The sequence below is a fragment of the Oenanthe melanoleuca genome, chromosome 3, assembly GCF_029582105.1.
Source record: "Oenanthe melanoleuca isolate GR-GAL-2019-014 chromosome 3, OMel1.0, whole genome shotgun sequence".
Lineage (NCBI taxonomy): Eukaryota > Metazoa > Chordata > Aves > Passeriformes > Muscicapidae > Oenanthe > Oenanthe melanoleuca.
The window spans coordinates 68,770,769-68,793,366 of NC_079336.1; the positions used below are offsets into that span (position 1 = coordinate 68,770,769).

At 42.9% G+C, this 22,598-nt stretch overlaps 1 protein-coding gene across 1 annotated transcript; it reads left to right on the forward strand.

Annotated features, from left to right (window-relative positions):
- The first annotated feature begins 233 nt into the window (after window positions 1-233).
- Window positions 234-17,060, forward strand: URB2 (URB2 ribosome biogenesis homolog). Its single transcript, XM_056486414.1, has 9 exons — window positions 234-471; window positions 1,631-1,807; window positions 3,028-6,391; window positions 7,783-7,943; window positions 9,135-9,245; window positions 10,155-10,397; window positions 10,759-10,849; window positions 12,443-12,582; window positions 16,320-17,060. Exons 1-9 carry the CDS (start codon window positions 346-348, stop codon window positions 16,515-16,517), a joined length of 4,611 nt encoding a protein of 1,536 aa, XP_056342389.1. The 5' UTR covers window positions 234-345; the 3' UTR covers window positions 16,518-17,060.
- Window positions 17,061-22,598: the final 5,538 nt, after the last annotated feature.

The window sequence follows — 22,598 nt, forward strand, 5'->3', positions numbered from 1 at the left end:
GAGCGGGCTCTCCCCAGCGCGCCGCCTCCCGGGCCCGGCGCTCGGCTGGCGCGGCTCGGCGAGGACAGGGCCCGGCGGGGACAGGGCCCGGCGGGGACCGCGGCCGGCGGGGAGGTCCCGGCCGTACCGGGTGCGCGGAGCTGGCAGCGGCGGCCCAGCGAGTGGAAGCGGGGGCTGGTGTGAGAGGTGGGAGCGGGGCCGCGGGCGGAGGGCGCTTGGGCCCGAGCGGGGCCACGTGGGGAGAGCCGGGTGCGGGGCGCTGCCCGTCCGACCGACCGCCTTCTCCTTGCTCGGCGTGTCTTCCAGACGCGGGTCTGCCTCTCGCCGTTCCCACGTGCCGCCCCCATGGCAGCCATCTACTCCGGCATTTACGTGAAGCTGAAAAACCCCAATACTTCTTGGGAGGACAAACTCAAGCTAGCCCGGTTCGCGTGGGTTTCTCACCAGTGCGTCCTGCCCAATAAGGAGCAAGTGAGTACTTTTTAGTGGTGAGCAGTGATGAAAGAAAAAAATGCCGATGGCGGATTGCTGCTGTTGATGAATCAGTTCTTAAAATCCAGATCTAGCTTCTAGCTAGCTTGATAGCACTGTAAATGTAGCACTGATTGAGGACTGTGATCAGCTCTTGATTTCTTTGTAGTTACATGAAATGTTTTGCAGGTAGCTTCAGCACAAAAACCTGCATTCGTGTAGGATGGAAGAAGCTTTTTTTGTAGAGAGGGTTGTGCCTGTGTTCAATCTCTCAGAGACACAAGAAATCATTGTGTTCAGAGCTGTCATTGCCGTTGGTATTATGTCCAGTACAGGATACTCCGAAGTCAGATGCTTTTGATCATAGTTAAAAGCAAGAACTTCAGGATGGGAGGACTGACTGTGAACTATGTGTGTGTTGGTTGTGCATGAGCAAAGAGCACACAGTGGATTCACGGACTGCTGCTTGGAAGCTGATTTGGTCTTCTCTTGTCCATCCTGTCTCCTAAGTCTTTTGTTTTGAGCTTGTTTCTTGAAGGTCTGCAGTGTTTCCCTGGGTTAGGGGTTTCTTGTCCTATTCCTCCTGGTAGTACTTTGGGGTCTAGAGTTTGCACATCATGAGATCTTGTTTTGGGTGCTTGTTATTTCAGTTACTTAGAATATTAAACTTAGCCATACACCACAACTTCAGTTTTAAAACAGTAATTAGTAGATTTCAACCTTTTCCAGTTTGCACCCATCTAAATTCCTAGGCTTGTGAATCTAGGTAATGAATTTAAACATACGAAAAGGAGGATGTGAGTGGAATAGCAACTGTCAGAAAGTGAAAACCAGGTGATTCTCTGAGCACTGAATTAAAAGACTGCATTTGCTAACCAGTATCAACTGTTAGAATTAGAATAAAGATGTTCACTCCTGAAAGCTGTTTTGGGATAGTACATGCAAGCACAGTTCCAACGTTAGGTAATGAGTGTAAGCTCTTAGGAATTGAAGCCTTTGGGGCAGGCTCCTCTGCTCGCTCAGAGGCTATTCTGCTTGGATGTAGCACAGTTCTCAAGGAACAACTGCTGTAACTGTGAAGAGGTACTGCTTTTGTCCTGTTTTTGCTTTTTCCTGTTTTGGGTTGTTAAAGATTTCTTGTTTTCCCTTCTGTTAACAGGTTTTACTCGATTGGGTAAGCCGTACATTGGTTTCCAACTACAACAAGAAATCTGAACTGGAGGATGAAGTTGTTGAAAAACTCTGGGCATATCTTGACAACGTTATTCATAGTAAAAGACTGCAGGATCTCTTAAAGAGTGGGAAGACAGTTGGTCTCAGTTTTCCAATTGCACAGGTAACTATAACTGTGGATATCTGATTAAATTCTGGATAGCAATATGTATCTCTTACAGTGCTTCACTCTTCCTCACAGTGTCAGATGTTGCATGAAGTATGTATTATTCTGATAGTTTGCAGGACCTACACTGAAAGTTTCTCTATTTGTGTCCTGCAATACAGTTTGTATTTGTGCAGCACTAAGGTTAAAAATGGCAGAATTAGTGAGTGGCTGCAAAGGCAGTGAAAATGACTGGGAAAATGACCCTTTTAGTTTTGATCAGATTGAAGGGAAGCAAGAGAAGATTGTCTTTACATGTAGAAATCAAACTGTGAAGTATGAAGAATTGCTTAAATTAATCTATGCTTCAGAGATGTTATGCAGAAAGTGTGCCAAATTTAAACGTGGTCTGGGTATGAAAACCTGTCTGGATGAAGATTAAGTCAGAGGTACAGGACAAGATACCCATAACACCAAGGACAGAGGTGCTTAAATTCTTCCAGTGGGAAGAATTTAAGGGTCTGTTTTAGTCCAGCAGTGTTCCAGATGAGGAGATGAACCATCCACAATAAGGTGTAAGGAGACAGGTGAGGTATTTAACAAAATAGAGGCAGATTTGTAAATTGTTACTGAATTTGTTACAGACATTATCTGAAGGTGAGAAAAGGGAATGAGTGAAAAGTGGATTGAAGGAGAAGACAGCAGGGAAATACACATAAAGTTTGAGAAAAGGAAGAGAAATGCAACATTATTACTCTAGAAATGTGTATCCCTCAAAGAAAAAAGAGAATAGTCATTCACATTTCAGATCTGTCTCATTTTCAAATATAAAGATGGTATTTAGTTATGGACATCCTTATTAAATAAGCTCCCTGTATCAGAGCAGGGATGTGTATTGTGTGGTTTTTTTGTTGTTGGGAGCATAATTTTGGGGACCATTCAAGAAGGGAAGAAATTTATCCCTGCTCCATTTATGCAGGATGAACTATTAGTATCAAGTAGGAATAGTTTTATGCTGTTGCAAGTAGCATGCATGAGGGCTTCCTTACTCATCTGGTGGTGCAGACAAATTCAAGGACAGTGGAGCTTCTAGTTTGAAACCTATGATGTGAGAGGCCCAGCAGCAGCTGTTGGGAACCACAACTCCCAGAAGATGTTGCTGGTTCATTATGATGGGCTTTATCTTTCTATACTAAATTGACTGGGTTTTGGGATTTGTTTTTGTTTCTTTTTTTCAGGTCATAAACAAAAGGTTATCAGAGGCCTGTTCTGAAAAAACACAGCAGAACATCAGCACCTTGCTGAGCTGCTCCAGTGGCATCCTTTCTACTCCTTCACTGTCCATCATTTACACAACAAAGTGTGAGCTTTTGATTGATCTCCTCAGCACGCTGTCCAAGCTGGCATGTCAGCAGCTGGCTTCTGACAATGCTGTGAACTCCCAGTTGTTCAGTGTCCTCCAGCTTACCTTTGCTCAGTACTTACTGATCCAGAGGCAGCAACCCAACCCAAAACTTGTGTTTGGGCAAGTAACAAGTCGCTTGTTCCAGCCATGTTTGCTCCTGAGGCACTTGCTGACTGTGAGGAGCTGGACACAAGCAGATGATAACCACGTGCGTCAGTACCTGAGCAGAGAAATAGGAAGCCAAATAGAAACTTTGCTACATGTTGGGCTATTTCAGCCTGAGCTTTTCTCATCCTACAAAGAAGAGCTGCTGCCAGAACAGGATCCCCAGGAGAAGAAGAGAGGAGGTTGGAAAACTCTTTTGCTGCCAGCCAGCGCAGTGCAGGCCAAGCTGGGCAGTGACTTGTGTGAGCCTGCCCTCCATGGAGTGGTTGTGGCTGGTTCAGTGTCCCTGCTATATAAGCTCTTTCTGGACTCGTACTGTAAGGCAGAAAACCACCTTGTGTGTTTCCACATGCTCAGCAGGCTTTTTGGCTGTCTTAGGCTCTCTGACCTGCAAAAGGCAGGGAGGAGCGATGTGCTCTCCCCTGTGGATTGGAGCACAGAGCTGCTTGCTCTGGAGCAGCTTCTGACCTTGGTGGTCAGCAGTGATATCTACAATGTTGCCAGTGACCGTATCCGGCACAAGCAGGTGCAGTTTCAGTTTTACCGGAAGCTAGCACAGGTGCTGCTGACACACTCCCAAGCTTCCATCCCTGCTTGGTTCAGGTGTCTCAAACTCTTGATGTCATTAAACCACCTTATTGTAGAGCCAGACCTGGATGACTTGGTGTCGTCAGCTTGGATTGATGCCGAGGCCTCTGAGCCATGTACAAAGAAGCCGCAGGAGACTCTGATCAGCACCATATTCCAGACCTACTCCAAGCTGAGGCAGTTCCCACGGCTCTTTGAAAAAGTGCTGACAGTCATTTGCCGGCCAGCTGTTGATGAACTGAGGCCGTCTGTCTTCTCTGCTGGCCTGACAGTAAAGCTTCGTGAGTGCCTTCTTGAACTGCCACCCAACCAGATTCTGGACATTCTGTGTCTCTTTGTGGAGAAGTGCCAGACCCTTATCATTCCAGCTGTTCAAGGGTCAGTTGACATGGCCTTGAAGCTGATGTCATTGTGCTCGGTGCTGCATGCTTTTCTGTTCAACATGAGGAGCCTAGATGATGTCACTCCTTCCCCTGTGGTGCTTCGCACTCAGCGTTTGATGGCAAACATACAGAGGGGAATAACACAGCCACTGATGGAGCTGCTGCAGGCTCCTAGGAGAGAGGAAGAAAAGTCAGAGCTTTGGCTAAGAAAGGCCAGTGATGCTGCTCTCCTCCTTGTTTACACTTGGGTTGAGGTAGACACTCTGTTTGGTGTTAGCTGCAGTAAATACGTGTCTCCAACAGCTGAAATTGCTGTTACCGAGCCTGCTGCAAGGCATGGGGGCATCTCAGCTTTGCCTGGTGTGAAGGAGAAGTGTTGGAGGAGAGTTATGGAACTTGCAGGTGGTTTTGCCTCCACTAGTAAATACTGCTTAGAGCTGTTCACACTCCAGAAAATGAAGGTGATGTTAATGCAGGCTGAAGCTGACCTACAGGCCTTGCAGCATGCTGCAGCTTTCATCCTGGAGTCTGGAAGATCTGCCATGAGAGGAGAATCTGAACCGTGGGATGGAGATATCAGCGCGATAACTGAGCTTAGCTACCCCACAGCACACTGGCACCTCGTCATGTCCAACCTGTCCATCATGTTGCCCTATATTTCCTTAAAAGATGTAGAGTACATTGCAAAAGTGCTTCTAGAGACGTTGATGTTGGCTGAAGCTGAGGAAGCTGCCACAGACCAGGAGCCTTCCATCAGCATTGGAAAGATATCACTTGGTTTTATCCACAGCTCTTTTCTACCAGAAATGAAGGTCCTGCACTGTGCTTTTCTGACCCATCTTATTCATCAGTTTGCTATGGTGTTGCCCACTGCTACCAGGGATTCAGTAGATCTGCCACTTCAGCAACTCTCTCTGACTAATGTTCCTTGGCATGAAGAAATTCTGGCTCCTTGCAAAACTCTTGACCCATTGGAAGTACCATCAGAAAACAAACTGCTGAAGGATGAGCTGAGCTTGTCTTGGAAAACGCTGGAGAAAGTTGCCCAATGTATAATATTGTTAGCAAAAAATGGCTGCCCTGTCATCCTGAAAGAACGTCAGCTACAAAGATGCCTGAGTTTGCTAAAAATTGTTTCTCTCCTGAAATTAGACAGTTTTTTTCCCTCTGACTGTACTCGGTGTTTTCTGGTGCTGCTGTCCCTGCTAGTTAATACCAGGGCTAGTGTCTCTTGCAGCAAGTTGTTATTGCTGGAGGTTTTAAGGACTTGCCTCCACCTCCTGAGATGCCTGCAAGCTGGCAGGAATGCCAACTCTGTTTTTAAGGTGTTACATGCCAGTGATACCCTTGAGGCTGTCATGACCTCCCAGCTTACAGCTAGCAAATTCTTCACTGATGTCTTTACTGTTCCTGTTTGGGCACAGTATGTCCAGGAAGTCCAAGAGTTTTTGGGAAACTTTCTTCAGGTGGTTATTGAACGAAGACAAAGTGTGAAGCTCAACTTGGAAAAGTTCATGTCTTTCCTGGTGAGCTGCAGGCCAGACACAGGTGCAGCCAAAAGCAAAGACTGGAAAAACTGGAATCCTGCAGCTGAGCAGTTACTGCTTACAGCATTCACCACACTCTGTCATGTTGTCACACTGCACCTCCAGCAGCTGCCAGAAAAGAGGCTGCATTCTGCTGATGTGTTCTCTTCTCTGTTGGAACCAGTAGTTCTGCAGATGGTTAGAACTGTTGAACATGGTCTTCAGAATAGCACCCCAAACCAGCTTTTGCCTTTAGCATTCATACCATCTGTCACTACTCTCCTCAAAGCAGATCTGAGTCACTCTGTCAAGGACTGGCAGAAGGAGCCCAGTGCGCTTTTGGAGCGGCCCCGTATTAAGCTGTACCAAGAGTTTTACTCTCAGATACTGAGAGAGCTGCCCTGTGCAGGGAGTAATCTGCAGTTCCTTCAGCTTGCCTTGCAGTTCCTGACCGTCTTCTGCTCCATGCCAGAGCTGTATCCTGGAAAAGAAACTGCAATTATGGTTGTTTTTGCTATAAAAAGGCTCCTTTCAGGTATGAAAACTCTCTTTCTCCACCTCCTTTGCTGATTTTGTGAGTTTAAAAGCCATTTAACAAAGTGTACAGCCTCTTTAAAAGTCTGTATTTGTTGACTTGTGTTAAAACAGCAGGCTATCGTTTTTTAGATGCATAACAGGAAAATTTTCAAGGAGGCAATATTGTGGTAACTGGACCACAGTCACCATCTAGTTTGGTAATGATGTTCTGATGGATGTTAACATCTTAATAAAGTTGAGGTTCTGAGTTACTCATCCCTGGTAGAACATTTTGAAGATAACTGGAACATGGTAATACTTCTGGAGATAGGGAGAAGTGCAGTGTCCTGCTCATGTAATTTGTATAGTAGGCACTGAAGCAGCTAATTTGCGTCAGGTCAGATCTTAAGAGTAAAATACTCACCTGCTTTTGTATCTGGTAGGTGAGTTTACAGAACAGTGGAAGTTACCTAACTGTTAAGGATGCTGAACACCATGTGGTAATTCTGATAAATTCTATGGGATATTGGCAGGCTGTTCCTTTATCCTCATCAAATAAAGAGCCAGGGCTGGAGATTACATGAAAAACCTCTGCTGCTAGCTGTGGGACCTATTGGCTCCTTTATATTGTCTCATTCAGAATGAGACGAACACAGAGCAGGCACAACTGTTCTCTTTGACTTCTTCAAACTGTTGGAATTTGTCAAACTTACTACTGGCATGCTCTGGTGCAGTGGTCTCCAAACATTTTTGATTGCACAGACTTATCATTAAAAAAACTAAGAAATTGAGCACACAGCCTGAATATAATTTACTTATAAATTATGCATGTGCTACTCCATTATGTACATTACAAAGCACACATACAGAAAATGCTTTAAAAGCATGAGATAAAGATGAAATAAACACTGTTTTAAATATCTTTTTATATTAAAGATTTTTTTTTTATAATTCCCACACCCCAGTGTACTGTCTTGTGCACACCCTGCTTTGGAGACTACTGTTCAAGTGAACTGCAGTTGTGATCTCAGTGTTTGTATTGCCATTAAGTAGTCATAGAAAAAGCTTTATGCTTTTGTGATTTGTGATGGATCTCTGGCCACCATTTGTAGAAAAGACCTGTGGCTTGTTTAGCCTGCTCCCTTGGCTTGTGCAGCTGCTTTGGTGTAGTCTTTCTGTAATATTGAAGACTTTTTATTGCTATGATGACTGCTCTGTGAACCTGAGGGAAGGATATACTGGAGATCATCAAGTCATTGCACTAGTGGAGAAAGGTAAAGTATCAAGCCCTCTATGTATTTGAGTGTTAAAAAGGTATCCCCAGAGCTGTTACATTTTCAGTTTGCCCTATTTTTACCTGTGGAAGTCCTTGTCTTGGGAATTGATTGCTTTTCTTTCTTGAATATGCAGGTCCTGCAATAACAACCCAGATGATCCGAAGTGTGGAGATGGAGCTGACAGAGGTGCTTGTCAAGGTGCTGGGAAACTGCTCTGCCGAGGAGTTTTATGCCATAATGAGCCTGGTGCTGCAGGGACTAGAAGTGAGGAATGTTTGGCAGCAGAAGGCTAAAGTAAGGCATGAGCTTAATCTATTGTCAACTTCCTTCTGTGGTCTGCTATATCTTGAGAAAAGGTTGTTGGCTGAATGACGTTTGTTAAATATATTTTTCTTCTTCCTGCTTTATGTTCATTGGTCAGGTCAAATTAATTTACATGGGATAAGGGCTTGGTTACTCTGCTATGTTCTGTACATAACCTCAGAAGTGGAAAGATCATGCAAACCTACTCAAGAAAACTTTCTGTCCAGCTTAAGGGCTCAGCAGTCTCAATTCCATGTATTGACAGAAATCACATGGCTGCCATGCTGAAAGCTCTTTCCTACTTGCTGCTCAGACCTCTTGCACAACACATACAAGCAGTCAGTTTTTGTCTGTGGCTCTTTTTTATAAGGTTAAAGGCACTTTCAAAAGTGCTGGCATTTTAAAGTAAAACCAAAACTACACCTGTGCTTTTGGTACTTGTTGCTCTAAAGACTATTCAGCAATAACCAGATAGCACTCAGTATCTTTTTAAATTCTGTTCCCTTCTTCAGAGCAGCTTAAGCACCAGTGGTGCTGTATGGAGCACTTTTGGCAACAAAGTCAGCTGTATGCTCCATAGAAAGCCCAGTGGCTTGAGAATGACACTTGGATTAAACTTGTGGGGTTGTCCAGCCCTGTCTTTTTTGTCAGAAAGAGATGTGGATGTGCTGCATCAATTCTTGATGCATCTTTTTGAAAGTGTATCTGAAATTCCTGAACTGCACCAATAATTCCTGCCACCTGAATGTAGTTTGCAATATGCTTCTTTTATCAGTCTGTATAAACAACTGTAAAGTAAAACCATGCTGCCAAAAGCAGTATTCTTAATTTGTAGTGTATTTGTATCCTTGTATTGCATCTGCTTCCCTCTGTTATCTAGTGGCAGTTGTATGAGAAGGCTTTCCTTTCTTAAAAGTCATGTAAGCCTTTTTGTACAGTAAGTTAATTGTGGAGCAAATGTGGCATAAAATACATTTGGGTCAGTGCTGCTCGGTGCACTGAATTCTGTTGAGCTGCTGCTTACTCCACAATTTCCAAAGAGAAGTATTGGTGGGAGGCCTTTCATGTGTCAAGGCTCTGGAAATGCTCAAAAGTGGCATTGGCCTTGAAAGAGCTCTTCTGTACTTGAAAGGAGCCAGTGTGCCTTGTACCCCTGACTGATGATCCGTCTGCTTTCTGCAGGAAGTATTGTCAGCTGTTACGCTAACCAAATTGTTGCTCAGCTGCCCATTAACTGGAGACAAAGAGAAAGCTTTCTGGTTTGCCAGCCCACAGATAATCACAGCTTTAGCTGTAAGTATCTCTTTACTGTAACTTCATTACCTACCCCTCCTATCTGTTAGAGTCTCTAGCAGTGCACAGAGGCACATAGGAACAAAAACTAAACAAATCCATGCCAGATTCATCTGAATGTTTTTATCTAGACCCTTTTTCTCCTCCTTCCTCAAGTAAATCTCCTCCTGTGAGTATAGTGATCCATTTCTTACACACAGTAATTTTATAGAACTACACCATATAATATGCAGCTTGGGAGAAACTTGTTAGACTGCAGGGTAGAGAGTTTGTCTCCTGTCCTTCCTCCTGTTCAAAGGAGAAGATAACTGTCAGCCATGTGTTGCAGCAGAAGCCAACAGCAGCAAAACAAAATTTAAAAAGTGCTTATAGAAAATAGTAATTATATAAATTCTTTGAATTATGAGAGGGAAACTAATAAAACCCAAGTTTCCAGCCCTTCATTTGTACAGCATATAAACCTAGTGATGTGGGTTTTTCTTCTCTTGGGATGATATCTCTAGGCAAGAATTTATCAGAGGTTGGTTCTGCAATGCCTGGAAATCATAAGCTTGCAGTTTCTGCCCTTTTTGGTATGTCTTCATGCATGTAAAAGAGTGAACTGCATCATTTGATTCATGTGAAGAGGTGCAAAGAGGTGCTGGGCTCTGGGGGGCTGGGGAATAGTTGCTGTTATAGTTGCTATTCCAGTTATGCTCACAGCAGTGTTTGTTTGAAATGCATCATATGCATCCTCACACAGAGCACAGTTGCATGAAAGTGGCTCAGGTGCAGGAGTCTCTCCCTGCCAGTCCAGCTAGCACAGGTCTAGTTCCATTGACTACAGGCAGAGCCTCAGGGTTTTCTGGTGTTCCAACACCAATGATAAATGGCTAATGCATTTCTCATTTTCTGTTTCCTGTCTTGTAGCTGCAAATCAAAGAGGCCTGTGAGGACCAGTCACTGATTCCCATCATAGTTATACCTATTCTAGAGACTGTAGCAGCTCTGCTAAGGCAGGGAGAAGGGGTTCTTGTGAATCCACATCACGTTTCATTGGCATTCAGCATTCTTCTAGCAGTCCCTCTGGATCATCTGAAGACAGAAGAGTATCATGGTGTCTTCCTGGGGGTCCATGAAGTGCTCTTCTCTATTGTGCAATGTCATCCAAAGGTGAGGGGCTGGGAGAAGGAGGAAAAGTTTGAAAGAGCAAACAGTGATAGAATTTTTTTAGTATAGTTTTGAAATATTTTGTCTTGATAGTATGAAAGTGCTTTGTACTGTTTGTCATTTAAAAGGCTGGGAATCTCAAAAATCACATAATTTCAATTGTTCTGCTTTGCTTGGTTTTGCATTGTTGTTCTTTGGCAGGGGATTGAACATCTGATGCTAGGTTAGGAAAAAATGTTTCCTTTTTCTGTGATTGATTCTAGAAGCATAAATGGCTGAGGATGCAGAATGAAAAGATAGTTTCTACCCTCTCCACTCCCTCTACTATGTAATCTCAGATGTTTTTATTTCATGTCTTTTTCAGGTGCTCTTGAAAGCAGCACCATCTTTTTTGTGCAGTTTCCATCGTCTGGTTGTTTCTGTCATGCATGAAGGACGTCAGAAAGGAGACAAAGGTACTGTATCTTTTCCAACTTTGCATTATATATATATTATCTCTCTCTCTCTCTCTATACATATATATATATGTATATATATATGTATATATATGTATATATAGAGTATGTATCTATATATATATATATACTCTAGAAGAGGAGATGCTGAGCAGAACAAAGTTCTCAAAACTAGCTGTGGCGTTGAAACTGGCAGCATTGCTTCTGGTGGATTAGTTATTCTTCACTGACTGGCTGGAAAGTAAACAGGAAGCAGTAAGGCTTGCTGTGCTCTATTTCTGCTCTGCTATCAACCCCTGTATCTGCAAGCATAGTGGCTGTGAGCTCCAGTGATTCATGCTAATATGTGTGAGTTGTAACCCCAAATGGATGCTACTAAATGGAATTTCTTGAGATTGGAACTATGTTTACTACAGAGCTGAGTTGTCACCATTCTGTGCTAAGTGTAAGAACTCAACATGTATCTGAAGCATCAGTTGGGATTAGATAATAAATCTGTATGGTCAAGGATTTGGAATAAGTGTAAGTAAATATCCTAAGAGGAAGGGGAAAAAGCAGACTTCTTACTGGAAGTTATTAAAGAATTTACAAAGTAGACAAGTTTGTCAAAGTAGACAAGTCAGAGATGTCCACAATGATTAAGATGGTCAGGACACAAATACCCTGTCATTAATGGTGGAGAGTTTTGAGACAAATTGACTTCTGAAAATGATTGTATCCCAGCTTTCTGCTGATGTCCTACAGCCTCTGCCAGTTCAGATTTATCTCAGCTGACATGTTGCCCACAGCTATGGGCAAATATTAGAGTATGTATTCATTATAGAGGAATGAATTAGCTGAGGCTCAGTGATAGAGGAAAAGGTATGTTAAACTGGTGCCAGATTTCGAGAGTTTTCTTGCTTCTGCAATATGTTTACATAAGGAAATCATCACAGGAAGCTTACAGGTATATGGCATCCTCAAGCTGAAAATGATGCTGTTTTTCTTTACAGGATTGTTCTGTTTTTGTAACAGATAACATGAAAGTAATTTCTGGATTTCCCTTCTCCCTTGTTTGTACTAGCTCTCTTCATTCTCTGCCTTCTGAGTTAATTCTCAGCTGATCTCTCTAGTCTCACTTCAGATGTCTCCAGTGATGTAGCTTTTGCTGCTATATTCCACATAATAGATCTCATCAGAAAACTTTCTTACTATGCTGTGTTTAAGAAATGTCTTCTGATTTTCTCTAGGTAGGGAATACAATTTTCTTGTCTCCTTGTTCTCTCCTCCACAGTGCTAGTTGGGACTGAATTGTGGAAGGGACCATAACTGCTGTTTTGAGCACTTCAACATCTATAACAAGTAATTTTTGTCTTGCAGTGCACATGAAATTGAAATCAGCGTGCTCTTACAAAATAGCCATTCTAAGAGATGTATTTTGTGTGTTGTGGGGGGCCTCTAGCTGTGGCTTGATAAGAAAAGATGATAAAATAGGCAAACTGTTCTTGGCCTTGTGTTGTTCAAGGATCATGGAAGACTGAGTGATTCTTTGGGCTTTTGTCTCTAATGTTTTTAAGCCTCAAATGTCAGGGTGCATCTCACTTTGTGTTTTAGGCAACATGGATGAGTTTGAAATGATACTGAAATGTGCACACTTGGTGGAACGGATGTATACTCATATTGCTGCAGAAATGGAGAGCTTCACTGTGTTTTCTGCTTTCATGGTGGCCCAGTACGTGACTGAACTGCAGAAGGTATGTTCTCATTTATCTTGAAAGTGACAGTATTGTACTAGTTTTGGAGTTTCTGTTCCAAAGGCAGCTCTGTTAAATTTTTTAAAATTTGTGAAGTTACAGAAATTGTTATGCCTCATGGAGGTATAGGTTTGATCCAGACTGTTATATTATGCAAGAGTTCCTGAGAATCTTTCTTACCAAACTCCTGGAAAATTTTCTAAAGGTGTGGGCTGTGGGTTTTTTCTTTTAAGGTAGACCAATGCAGTACCCAGGTACAAAGCTGCTTTGTTTTAGTGCCATGTTGGGTGTTGCTTTTCTTCATAGAATCATAGGATGGTTTGGGTTAAAAGGTTGAAAGATAACGTTTAGAGGTCATCTAGTCCAAGTCCTCTGCAATGGGCAGGGACATCTTGAAATAGATCGGGTTGCTCACAGTCATATCCAACCGGGCCTTGGATGTTTCCAGGGATGAGGTAACCACCACCTCTCTGGGCAACCTGTTGCAGAGTTTTGCCACCACCATTGTAAAAAATGTCTTCCTTATACATCTGGTAGTTAAGTTTATCTCCCATATGCTCTCAGTTGTCCAGGACTGACAGTAATTAAGGCCCCATCTGGCAAAGTAATGGTGGATCATTCTCCTGGAAAGTATCTTTTAATAAGGTCTAAATGAATAGGTGAATGGAAAAAATGTTACCAGGACAAGAATTGTTAACTTTTCAGTAATTCTCCTTCTGTAACAAAGATATCATTCTGATCCTTACTGAAAGCAACTACTCTTATGTATGTCAGAGCCAGATAAGTCTCTCATCCAAAGATAACTTCAGCTTGTCATTTTCTTCAGCCCAATAGGTTTAGATTTCACCAGGGTTTGAATGCTGCTTGCGTTGTAGGTACCTGCAAACTGATTATTTGTGATTCTGGCCTGGGCTGAAATACAGAAAGGAAATTTAGTCTTTTTTTTTAGGTTTTTTTACAAAAAACCACAAAACCTAACCGGTGCTTTGTTTCTGTGGTGTAACTAAACATGAAGGTTATTACAGAGGTTAAACTTTGCTGCCTTCTCTGTCCCTCATCTTGTTTCTTTTTTCTTTATTTTTTGAGAGGGGGAGCAGGGTGGGAGAGCAAAACAATGGGAGATGTCAGGTTTTAGGCATATTATTTAGTGTTCCTGGTTCTTTGGTTATTGTTTACATAGTGAATGTAGTAGTTCAACAAAGGGAAAATTGCTGTTAAGACGACTTCTGTTCCCTTTAACCATCTGTGAATTCTGTAATCTGGTCATCACTGAATGTAAGTCTGAAAGCCTGACTTGAATTGTCAAACGACCTTTTTAAGTTTAAAGGACACTTGTCTCAGTGTTAGCAGGAGTACACAGTCTCATGAGGTTTCTAGGAAAGTTTTGTGCGAGATGTTCACTGGGAAATGGGAAGTGATGGATGGTAGCTGAAACCACAGATCAGTAATGTATTCATGGAACCTTTGGGTGTGGAAGGGGGAATTGGTGTAGTGAGCCACCAGACACTGTGGCAGAGGAGTGTTTTCTGTCTGACAGAAGAGATAGATCACAAGTAGGCGATGATTTATTTGCTCATTAGACTGCTGAGAATTGATGGATATCAGAGGAAAGAGAGGCCTCAGATGCCTGTCTTAAATGGGGCGTGTACACATCTTTCATGTTACTCTGCAGAGGGAGAGAAAAACTCTTTTAACCATTCATCTCTTCCAAGTCAGGATCAGTGGCTTTCTTCCTGTGATATGAAGACCCTGAGGGTCTATCAAAGATAACTGAAAAAAACATGTTAGTAGATTTAAGTCTTTATATAGGCATCTGCACACTTACTGGACCCTTTTTAAGGGTCTGTGAACTAGAACTGATGAAAACTACTGGCCTAAGCAGTCACTTACCCTAAAGTGGCTGTGTAACAGCTCCCTCAGTGCTTCCTCTTTATATCACAAGCTATTTTGTATTAATCTAGAAAGATTACTTACTGAAGTGGGTGGCATCTCTTTCATACTGTTGACAGTGCTTTCTGCTTGTTGCCTGTGAGCTGTTGCTTAATTCAGCAATAGTGAAATACCTCTTCACACATTTAATGTCTCACATCAAGAGCTCTATAATGCTTGACAAATTGGTTGTGCTGACTGTATAGACCATAAACCACTTACAAGTATAATTAACTGCCAGCCAGTAGTGGCAGCTGTTTAAATCTTTGGTTCTGCTTCCTATGGTGTTATTGGTGTTTATAGGAAACTGCAAAGCAAGAATGGCCCAAATAAGGCATGGGTCCAGATGAATTTGTGATGTGAGGGATGCAGTTCCATTAACTGCAGCTCTGAGATAGCTGCTTATCCCAAGTGGGCCATCTGGTCCATATTGTCATTAGCTGTGGGTTTTCCTGTCCTTGTTCTCTGCAGTCATTTCTCTGCCCTAGGAAGGGAGAACCCAGCCCAGTGCATTCACTGGGAGCTGTGATTCTCAGCTATTCTCCAACTGTATTGCACATTGTAGGGAGAAATAACATCTGTTGTAAACAAACCAATTGATCAACTGACAGAGAAGGGAAAAATTTACAACCTCTTGGACATGCAAACTCTTCAAGGTCACAGATCTAAAGGAAGTCTTTTGTGCCTTGATGCCTGCTATATGTTTTTTCCTGCTATGTTAGTGGATCTAACAAAGCACAGTAGCCGTTCCACTTCTAGGGCAGAAAGAGGGCGGGAGCCTGTCACATTGATGAGGAGTGCACTTCATTAGTAGAAAGTTTATTAGTTGCCTAAGGAAGAAAGAAGCTTGAATTTTAATGACAGCTTTTTATGTAATTTTCATTAGGCCTGGAGTGCAGAGGCTCACATCTGGAGGCATAAAGCTAATTTTGGGATTCAGCAAAGATAAGACATGGTTCTGCAGTAAAAATAGTGTGATGATGCCAGAGGCCAGCACTGTCTTGAGCAGTGAAGTATTTAGCAAGTGATTTGTGAGCACAGGACAAATTTCAATTAGCCTGGAGCAGCAGAGGACTCCAGAGTCAGCACTGATGTTCCCTGTTGTTAGTGGCAGTCCTGCTGATTGTGGGGTTGAGCAGAGGTAATGTTGGGAGCAGGGTGCCGAGTCCTGAGTCATTTCTTGTATTCCTCCAACTTTCTGCATGACTTCTGGCAAGGTACCTGATTCCTGGTGTTAAAACAGATTAGGGAAATATACATCTCCTGAGATTTTTGAAGGCTTCTTTTATTAAGGCTTGCACATTGAAGTACTCAGAAAAAAAAATCGTTGGATAAATATGAAATTGTTAAGTGGTAAGTTAAAATTGTTTGACTACCCAATGTAAATGAGAGGGCAGCCTAAAGGAAGTGCTCATTTAAACTGACTTAATAGCATACAGCCTATAGGAGATATACAGAATCTACTGAAATGTATAATCCAAGGCAAGTAATTTAGGGATTTTTAAATTAAGAGTTGTGCTGAGGAGTGTCCATGTGATTCCAGGATGATTAGTGTCTTTGCCACTGCAGCAGTGTGTATAGTACTCCTGTGGATTTTACTGCAAGGACTGTGCTTGTTTTGCAAAACATGTTTGCAAAATCCAGGAAAATGCTGCACAAGTCAAAGTCTTGAATTTTATCTAATGGGCTGTTCCAGATGGTCTGATGCAAGGGATAACGTTGTCAGCATTTAATGTGCACTGACTGTGGAAACTGTGTTTTCTTGCCTTTCTGTCTTCAAGTTTAAGGCAATTCTGTTCTTCTTGTAGGTGACTCTGCACCCAGCTGTGAAGGCACATCTCACAGAAGGAATATATCACATCCTTGACCTTTGCATTGAACGGGACATCAAGTTCTTAAATACATCACTCCCAGCAGGTGTGAGGGAAGTCTTCAAGGATCTGTATAATAATTACAACCGCTACCACAAAGCAAAAAAGCAGGGGGAGGAAAAGTACACTGCATGATGAATCCTGCCTGGCGCTGCCTGATCAGTTATAAATTGATCTTGCAGCACTTACAAGATGCTCAGCTGCAGTTTGGTTTGGAATGACGAGTAAGATCGAACCCGAGGAAGATCCTCAACATGGATTGTGTTTATCCCTGTACAGCCAGCCTTCATAATGGGGAAAAATGGAACTGGGGAGGGAGGATGTGCTGTGCTGTTGGTTCTGGTCCTGCGTTGTGCCACACATGGCAGAATGCTGTGCCTCTGCTGGCCCCTGGTGAACTCTCTGGGAGTCTCGAGCTCACTGCAGTTTGGCAGCAGATGTCAGGCTTCAGGCTTTGGCACATCATGGTGCTTTCCTGTGGAAGCAATAGACTGATCTAAAAGCCAGTGAGGAATATACCCCTGTTTTTGCTTACATGGTAAGCAGAATTAAAGCAGTTGAAGCGCTTATTTTTGTACCGTTATTTTACATTTTGTAACTGAGAAATTTGTCCATGTTACACAGCCATACAGTAGTGCAAACCTGCAGAAGTAATAGTAAAAAATTTGAAAGATTGTATCTCTTTGCTTGATTGGTCTTGCTGTCCAGTCCAGCCCTGGGCAACCTGGTCTGACCTATTGAATTTCCTTCCCAACTATATTACCCTCTGATCTCATGATAATCAAAAAGACTGACTACCTGGAGCTCTGGTCGATTTACTGTCATTAACCAATTACAGTTAGTCATCTGAGCTGTCGTCACTCTCAGTGTACAGTTTTAGCTTGTGACAAATGTTAATTACCACTCTTAATGTCTGAGACCCTTCTTGGTCTAAGCTGAGCCTTGTTGCTTTGCATTCACTCTAGGTTAAGAGTAAGCCCTTAACTCCTTGCAGCTCAGCTCAGCTTCTGACAGGAAGCTTTATCAAGTTTTATCAAATATCTCCTTTTCATTAGCTAAATGACAAGTTATTTTTTTGAAAACGATGCATACTAAGCATCTAAATTTTTATGTAAATGGTAAAACAGTCTTCACATGTACATGTAGGTAGTAGAAAGGACTCAATACTCTCATATGATTATCTGCTTTAATCTGTAGATAGAGGATGGGCAGAGGGAGACTGAAATGTGGCTTACCACTTTTCTGGGTCCATCTGCCTCATAGCAAGGTCCAAAGGATGAAGTTTGTCTGGGGCAAAAGACTCTATGAGGCTTAGATGAGGGAGGTGACCAGGGCTTGCTAAATTTCATCCTTCAGACTGGAGATGACCCTCCTCTCATCCTGAAAAAGCATCTTGGAGGGCTTTGATACTGTGCAAGCACTGTTCAGAAGTAATAGTGCTATGTTACTGACACTGTTCTAGTCACAAACACAAACCACAGTGGCATACAGGCTGCCATGAAGCAAGTTAACTCTATCCAAGCTGGTTCCTGTGCAGCACTGGGCCACTTCTTTTATTTCATGTGGGCCAGTAATGGGAAGAGGAGTTACTTCTACCCCACCAGGAAGTGGGACAGTGACACAGATCCCAGAAGGGAAACGTGGGAGCTGGAGACATCCAAAGAGGCAGCAAAGAGGGCAGGTCTCCAGGGTGGAGACAGTTAACATACTGGAAAATGAAGGAAGGTTTTGAGCACTGGGAGAGGATGTGGAAAGAACAGCAGAAAAAAAGAGCTGGGTTTGGAGCGGGGGAGGAAGTGAGGGAGGAAGGAAGTGAGGTAGCATCTCTGGCGTGTAAGTGTCAAGGCTCCCCTGATGCAGCCATATGGTGCAAGCCACACACATAGCTCAAAAGCTTCTGAGTGCAGACCACAGTGAATAATGTTAGCCAGAGGAGGTAAACTAGTTAGCTGAGATCAGTTTTATTTCATTAATACTAACCTTTAAAATGTTACCAATTTTAACTTCTTGGCTTGGAAATGAAAATGTGTAAGTGACTTAGATGTATAGGGGGATAGAATAACAAACCCCCACTGTCAAAAGGGCACAGTGCTCGAATGAATGAAAATCTGAAATCCTGCCACAATTAAACCTTTATTTCGAACACCCCGTGCAACTGCCACTTATCCCACAGCCCCCCTCCTTCTCCATGCAAAGCAGTGGAGTTCTGAAGCACAAAGCAGCGTTTCTGTGTAGAAGTGACAAAGGGGTTAAAAGGAAGGCTGTCTTTCACTTGCTAATCCCAGGTCTTTGTCCAAGAACTGCTCCGGATTTTTTTTTTCTTTTTTGGCTAGAATAAATTAAATCACTGGCAGAGGACCACCTGCTGAGAAAGCAGGCTTTGTACTCCCGAGTGCATTCCCACGTGGGTGCAGTTTTCCTCTGTTGTCACACGATGGGGCCATCCTGCAAGGGTACAAAGCACCCTTGTGCTGTCTGGAATCAGTTTTGGAGCCCTTCCTCCTAGGCTGAGCTCTGAACATCAGGAAGGTAAAGGGTTTGGAAGAAACACCATCTCAGGGGTCAATGCCAGGGATCATGACCTTTGATTCAATGGAGCCTTGCTCTGGGTGAGTGGATCTCCAGGCCTTACAGGCTTCTGCCACAGATATTCTTGGCCAGATTTCCAATTGTTGATGCAGCACATCTCTTCTGATGGCTTTTCTTGCTGCAGCATGGACAGAAATTCCTCCTGTAGGCAGAGCTTTGAGGCTGGCATCTCAGGGTCCTGCTGGCCGTGCCACTGGCTCAGCCTGTGTCTGTGTGTGGTGTTTTTTACTGGTGCATGGGCAGTGCCCAAGTCTGCTGTGCCAAGACTGGCTCAAATAGCAAGAAACAGGAAAGGTAAGAAGAACAGTCAAGACCAACAAAAATCACACTGGGTTTATTAACCCTGTATTTTTGTGTAGCTGCTGTGAAAATCAGCTGATTTTTCTACTTACCTGGTGGTGGGGCTTAATACTTGATTTACCTTGCAATTGTGGATAGAAATGTTGAAACATTTAAGACATTAGAAATTGTGTTACTTATTCAAAAATTATTTTCCTGATCATACCTTTTGGGAAGAGACTATGTACTGTGTACTTTCCTTTAAGCTTGAAATGAATCAGTAGCTTCCTATTTGTTTACTTGATGCAGTTCCAGAGCTTCTGGATACCAGAAGGCTCCTGCCAAAGTTACCTTTATGGATTAAAACATATTAATATGAATAAAGGAGTACTTTGAGAGATTTCTATACCTGAACCATTAAATGTCTTCAGTGACACAGCTTGCTGATGATATTGAGTGGGGAAATGAACACTTGGGGCAGGAGAGCCAAGCCTGCAAGAAGACCTGGATAGGCTGGAAGGCTGGCTTAACAAAATCTCGTGAAGTTCAACAAAGACAGACATAGGGTCTTGCACCTGGGAAAACATAATCCAAGAGTCCAGCACAGGCTGGGATTTGCCAGTGTGGGGTGCAGCTCTGTAGAAAGGGACCTGTGGGTTCCAAAGAACAAAAAGCTCAGTATGAGTGAACATGGGCTTCTGCAGCAAAGAAATCCAATGGGATAGTCAATCCCATCGACAAGGGCAGCACCAGCAGAGAGAAAGAAGTCATTATCCCACTCTATTCAGCCACACCAGGAATAATGTGATCAATTTTATTGCCTGCTATGCAAAAGAGAAGTGGACAGGCTGGAGAAGGTCCAGGGAAGTTCCACAGTGGTGACCAAAGGACTGGAAAGCTTTCCATGGGAGGAAAGGCTGAGACAACTGGGTTTGTGTGGCCTTGGGAAAATAAGGTTTAGAGGGAGACCTTATCACTGTGCTCCTGTATTTAAAGGGTGGCTAAAGACTCCCTTTTTACAAGGAATCACATGGAAAACAGAAAGGCTAATGGTAAAACTGGGGCATTCCAATAGGACACAAGAGGAAAATTTTTCACAGAGAGAACAATTGGCCATTGGAGTAATCTCCCCAGGGAAGTGGTGAATTCCTCAACACAGAACAATTTTTTCTTTTTTTTCAGCTAAATGACTGCTTTTTTTTTTTTTCAATGAGACACATGTAAAAGTGCCATTGTAGGCAGTACTGACATTTACTGCTGAATGATCAGTGATGTATTCTGCAAGCACTCCAAATTTCCAAAATGGAAGGGGCTCCTGTTATTGTGCCTAGCCAGTAATATTTATGTCACAGACAAATGGAAGTGAAACCTGACTTGCCATGGAGTGGTGCTGATTTGTATTCACATATCTTTTAAAAAAAATACGAAAGTTATTTTTTTTTTTTTTTAATTGATTTTAAAATCTGAAAAAATTGTGAAAGAAAGTATGTCCCTGTGACCTTCTCAGAAGTTTTAGTCTGGGAGAGCCCTCTAGCAAACCCTTTGGTAGTTCTTTAAGAGAATCTGGGAAGAATAAATAAACACCCTCCAAGTGACTAAGCTGTATTGCCATCCCTTTTCTTCCAAAGAAGGATACTGACATTTTTGTCAGTATCATTTTGTCGTTTTTGTGACCTATTTCTGAAGATGGTAGCAAAAATAAAAAAGATCAATTCAATTTTGTCTTTTGTAGGAATCTTCTAATGCAAGCATAGAGTGACAAGAGGTACAGGCCTGGCATGGCTTTCAAGTGGTGACTGCTTGTTCCTTTCCAGGTGTAGACTTGTTTATTTCAGGAAAGCTTCATTCTGACATGTGCTCCTGAGGCTTCTCTTTTAAGATTGGTGGAGACCAGTTTCTGCCCCAAAGCAGTTGTCATTATTTTAATTACAATTTGTAGAAGTTGGATTCAGAATTGTTTCTTGAAAGAAGTTCCACAGATGATCTGCTCTCAGTTAGACATCTTGTGGAGGTTGCTGCAGGGCATGGGTCCTCTTTCCAGTTGGGAAGTCACCGTAATGTCTTTTCAGTTCTTCCTCACAACCAGAGGACAGGTTGTTTTTGCTGATAGCTGGCAGAGAGGATTTGGAAAGCAAAGAAAGAATAAAAGGAGAGGAAAATTGGAGACAGGTCCTCTGTTAATTAATCTGTTCAAGTTTTTTGTTAGGTTCAGGTGTCCCTGCTTTTATATTTACAGCCTGTGCTTGAGGGATTGGTTCTCCAGGCTTTCACGGAGCTGTGCTGGGGCTGCTCAGAAATGTGCACAAAGCTGGCACATTGCTGTCCTACGGATGACAACCGTGGGCTGCTTCGTAGGAAGGGAGAGAAGAAAAAGAGCAGGAGTGGAGGTCTAGGATGCATCCAGTCTATTGTCAATACTCTGCTGAGATGACTTTATTAATGATTTAATTTTGGGTAGGAATCAGCAGCTTACAAGACAGAAAGAAGTTTCTGGTAGCTGAAAGCAGAGCAGCTTTGAAAACCAGGCTGCTCCTGATTTTCAGTATACCTTAAACATCCATTGCTTTATTTGGTCTGCTCCAAGCACCCAGAAACCTTTCTGGGCAACCACGTGTGCAGTTGTGTGAGCTGTGAGCGGGCATTCTCTGTCCCAACACACTGCCAGGTGTGAGAGACAGTGGGTGGGAGAAGAAACAACATTGTAGGAAGAAGTGATTGATTTGTGTTTAGATTTTTATGCCAGTTTTAGAGCAGCACGTGGGAGTTCCCTCCTGTAACCCCAGGGAAGCGTATTCTTGGGTTTGGGGTTTGTTAATATTCCAGGAAAAGAAAAGAAAAGAAAAGTAAAGGACGGTGTACCAAAGGGAAAAAAACCTCAAAATTTCATGTTGGGGAATAAGCAGACAAATCCATAAAAGGCAATTTGATCAATGCTGCCATCAGTAAATTATGTGGTCTGTGCAAACAAAGCCTCAGCTTTATCAGAGTGTATTAACTCATGGAGAGAAGGCTGATTTATCACTCTTCCTCCAGTAATTGTCAGCCCATAATCCCCTGAAGGTAAAGTGGCCATCCATGCTTATCACTTGAGGAGAGACACTAGAACAAACAGATGCTGATTTTAGCCTTGCAAAAAACCACTGCCACTTGAGCACAGCTGGTCTGCCCAGATGCAAGTGGCTGCTGCTTGTTCCTGCTCCCCATGCTCAGGAGTGCAGCTGATTTTGAGCATCCATGGCTGGGACTAAAGCTCAGGGCTTTGTGGTGGCTTTGGTCTTGTACCTGCTGCAGGTCACCTGTGTGCTTTGCTTGCTGACACCTTGCCTTCTTTGGCCTTTGACACAGACA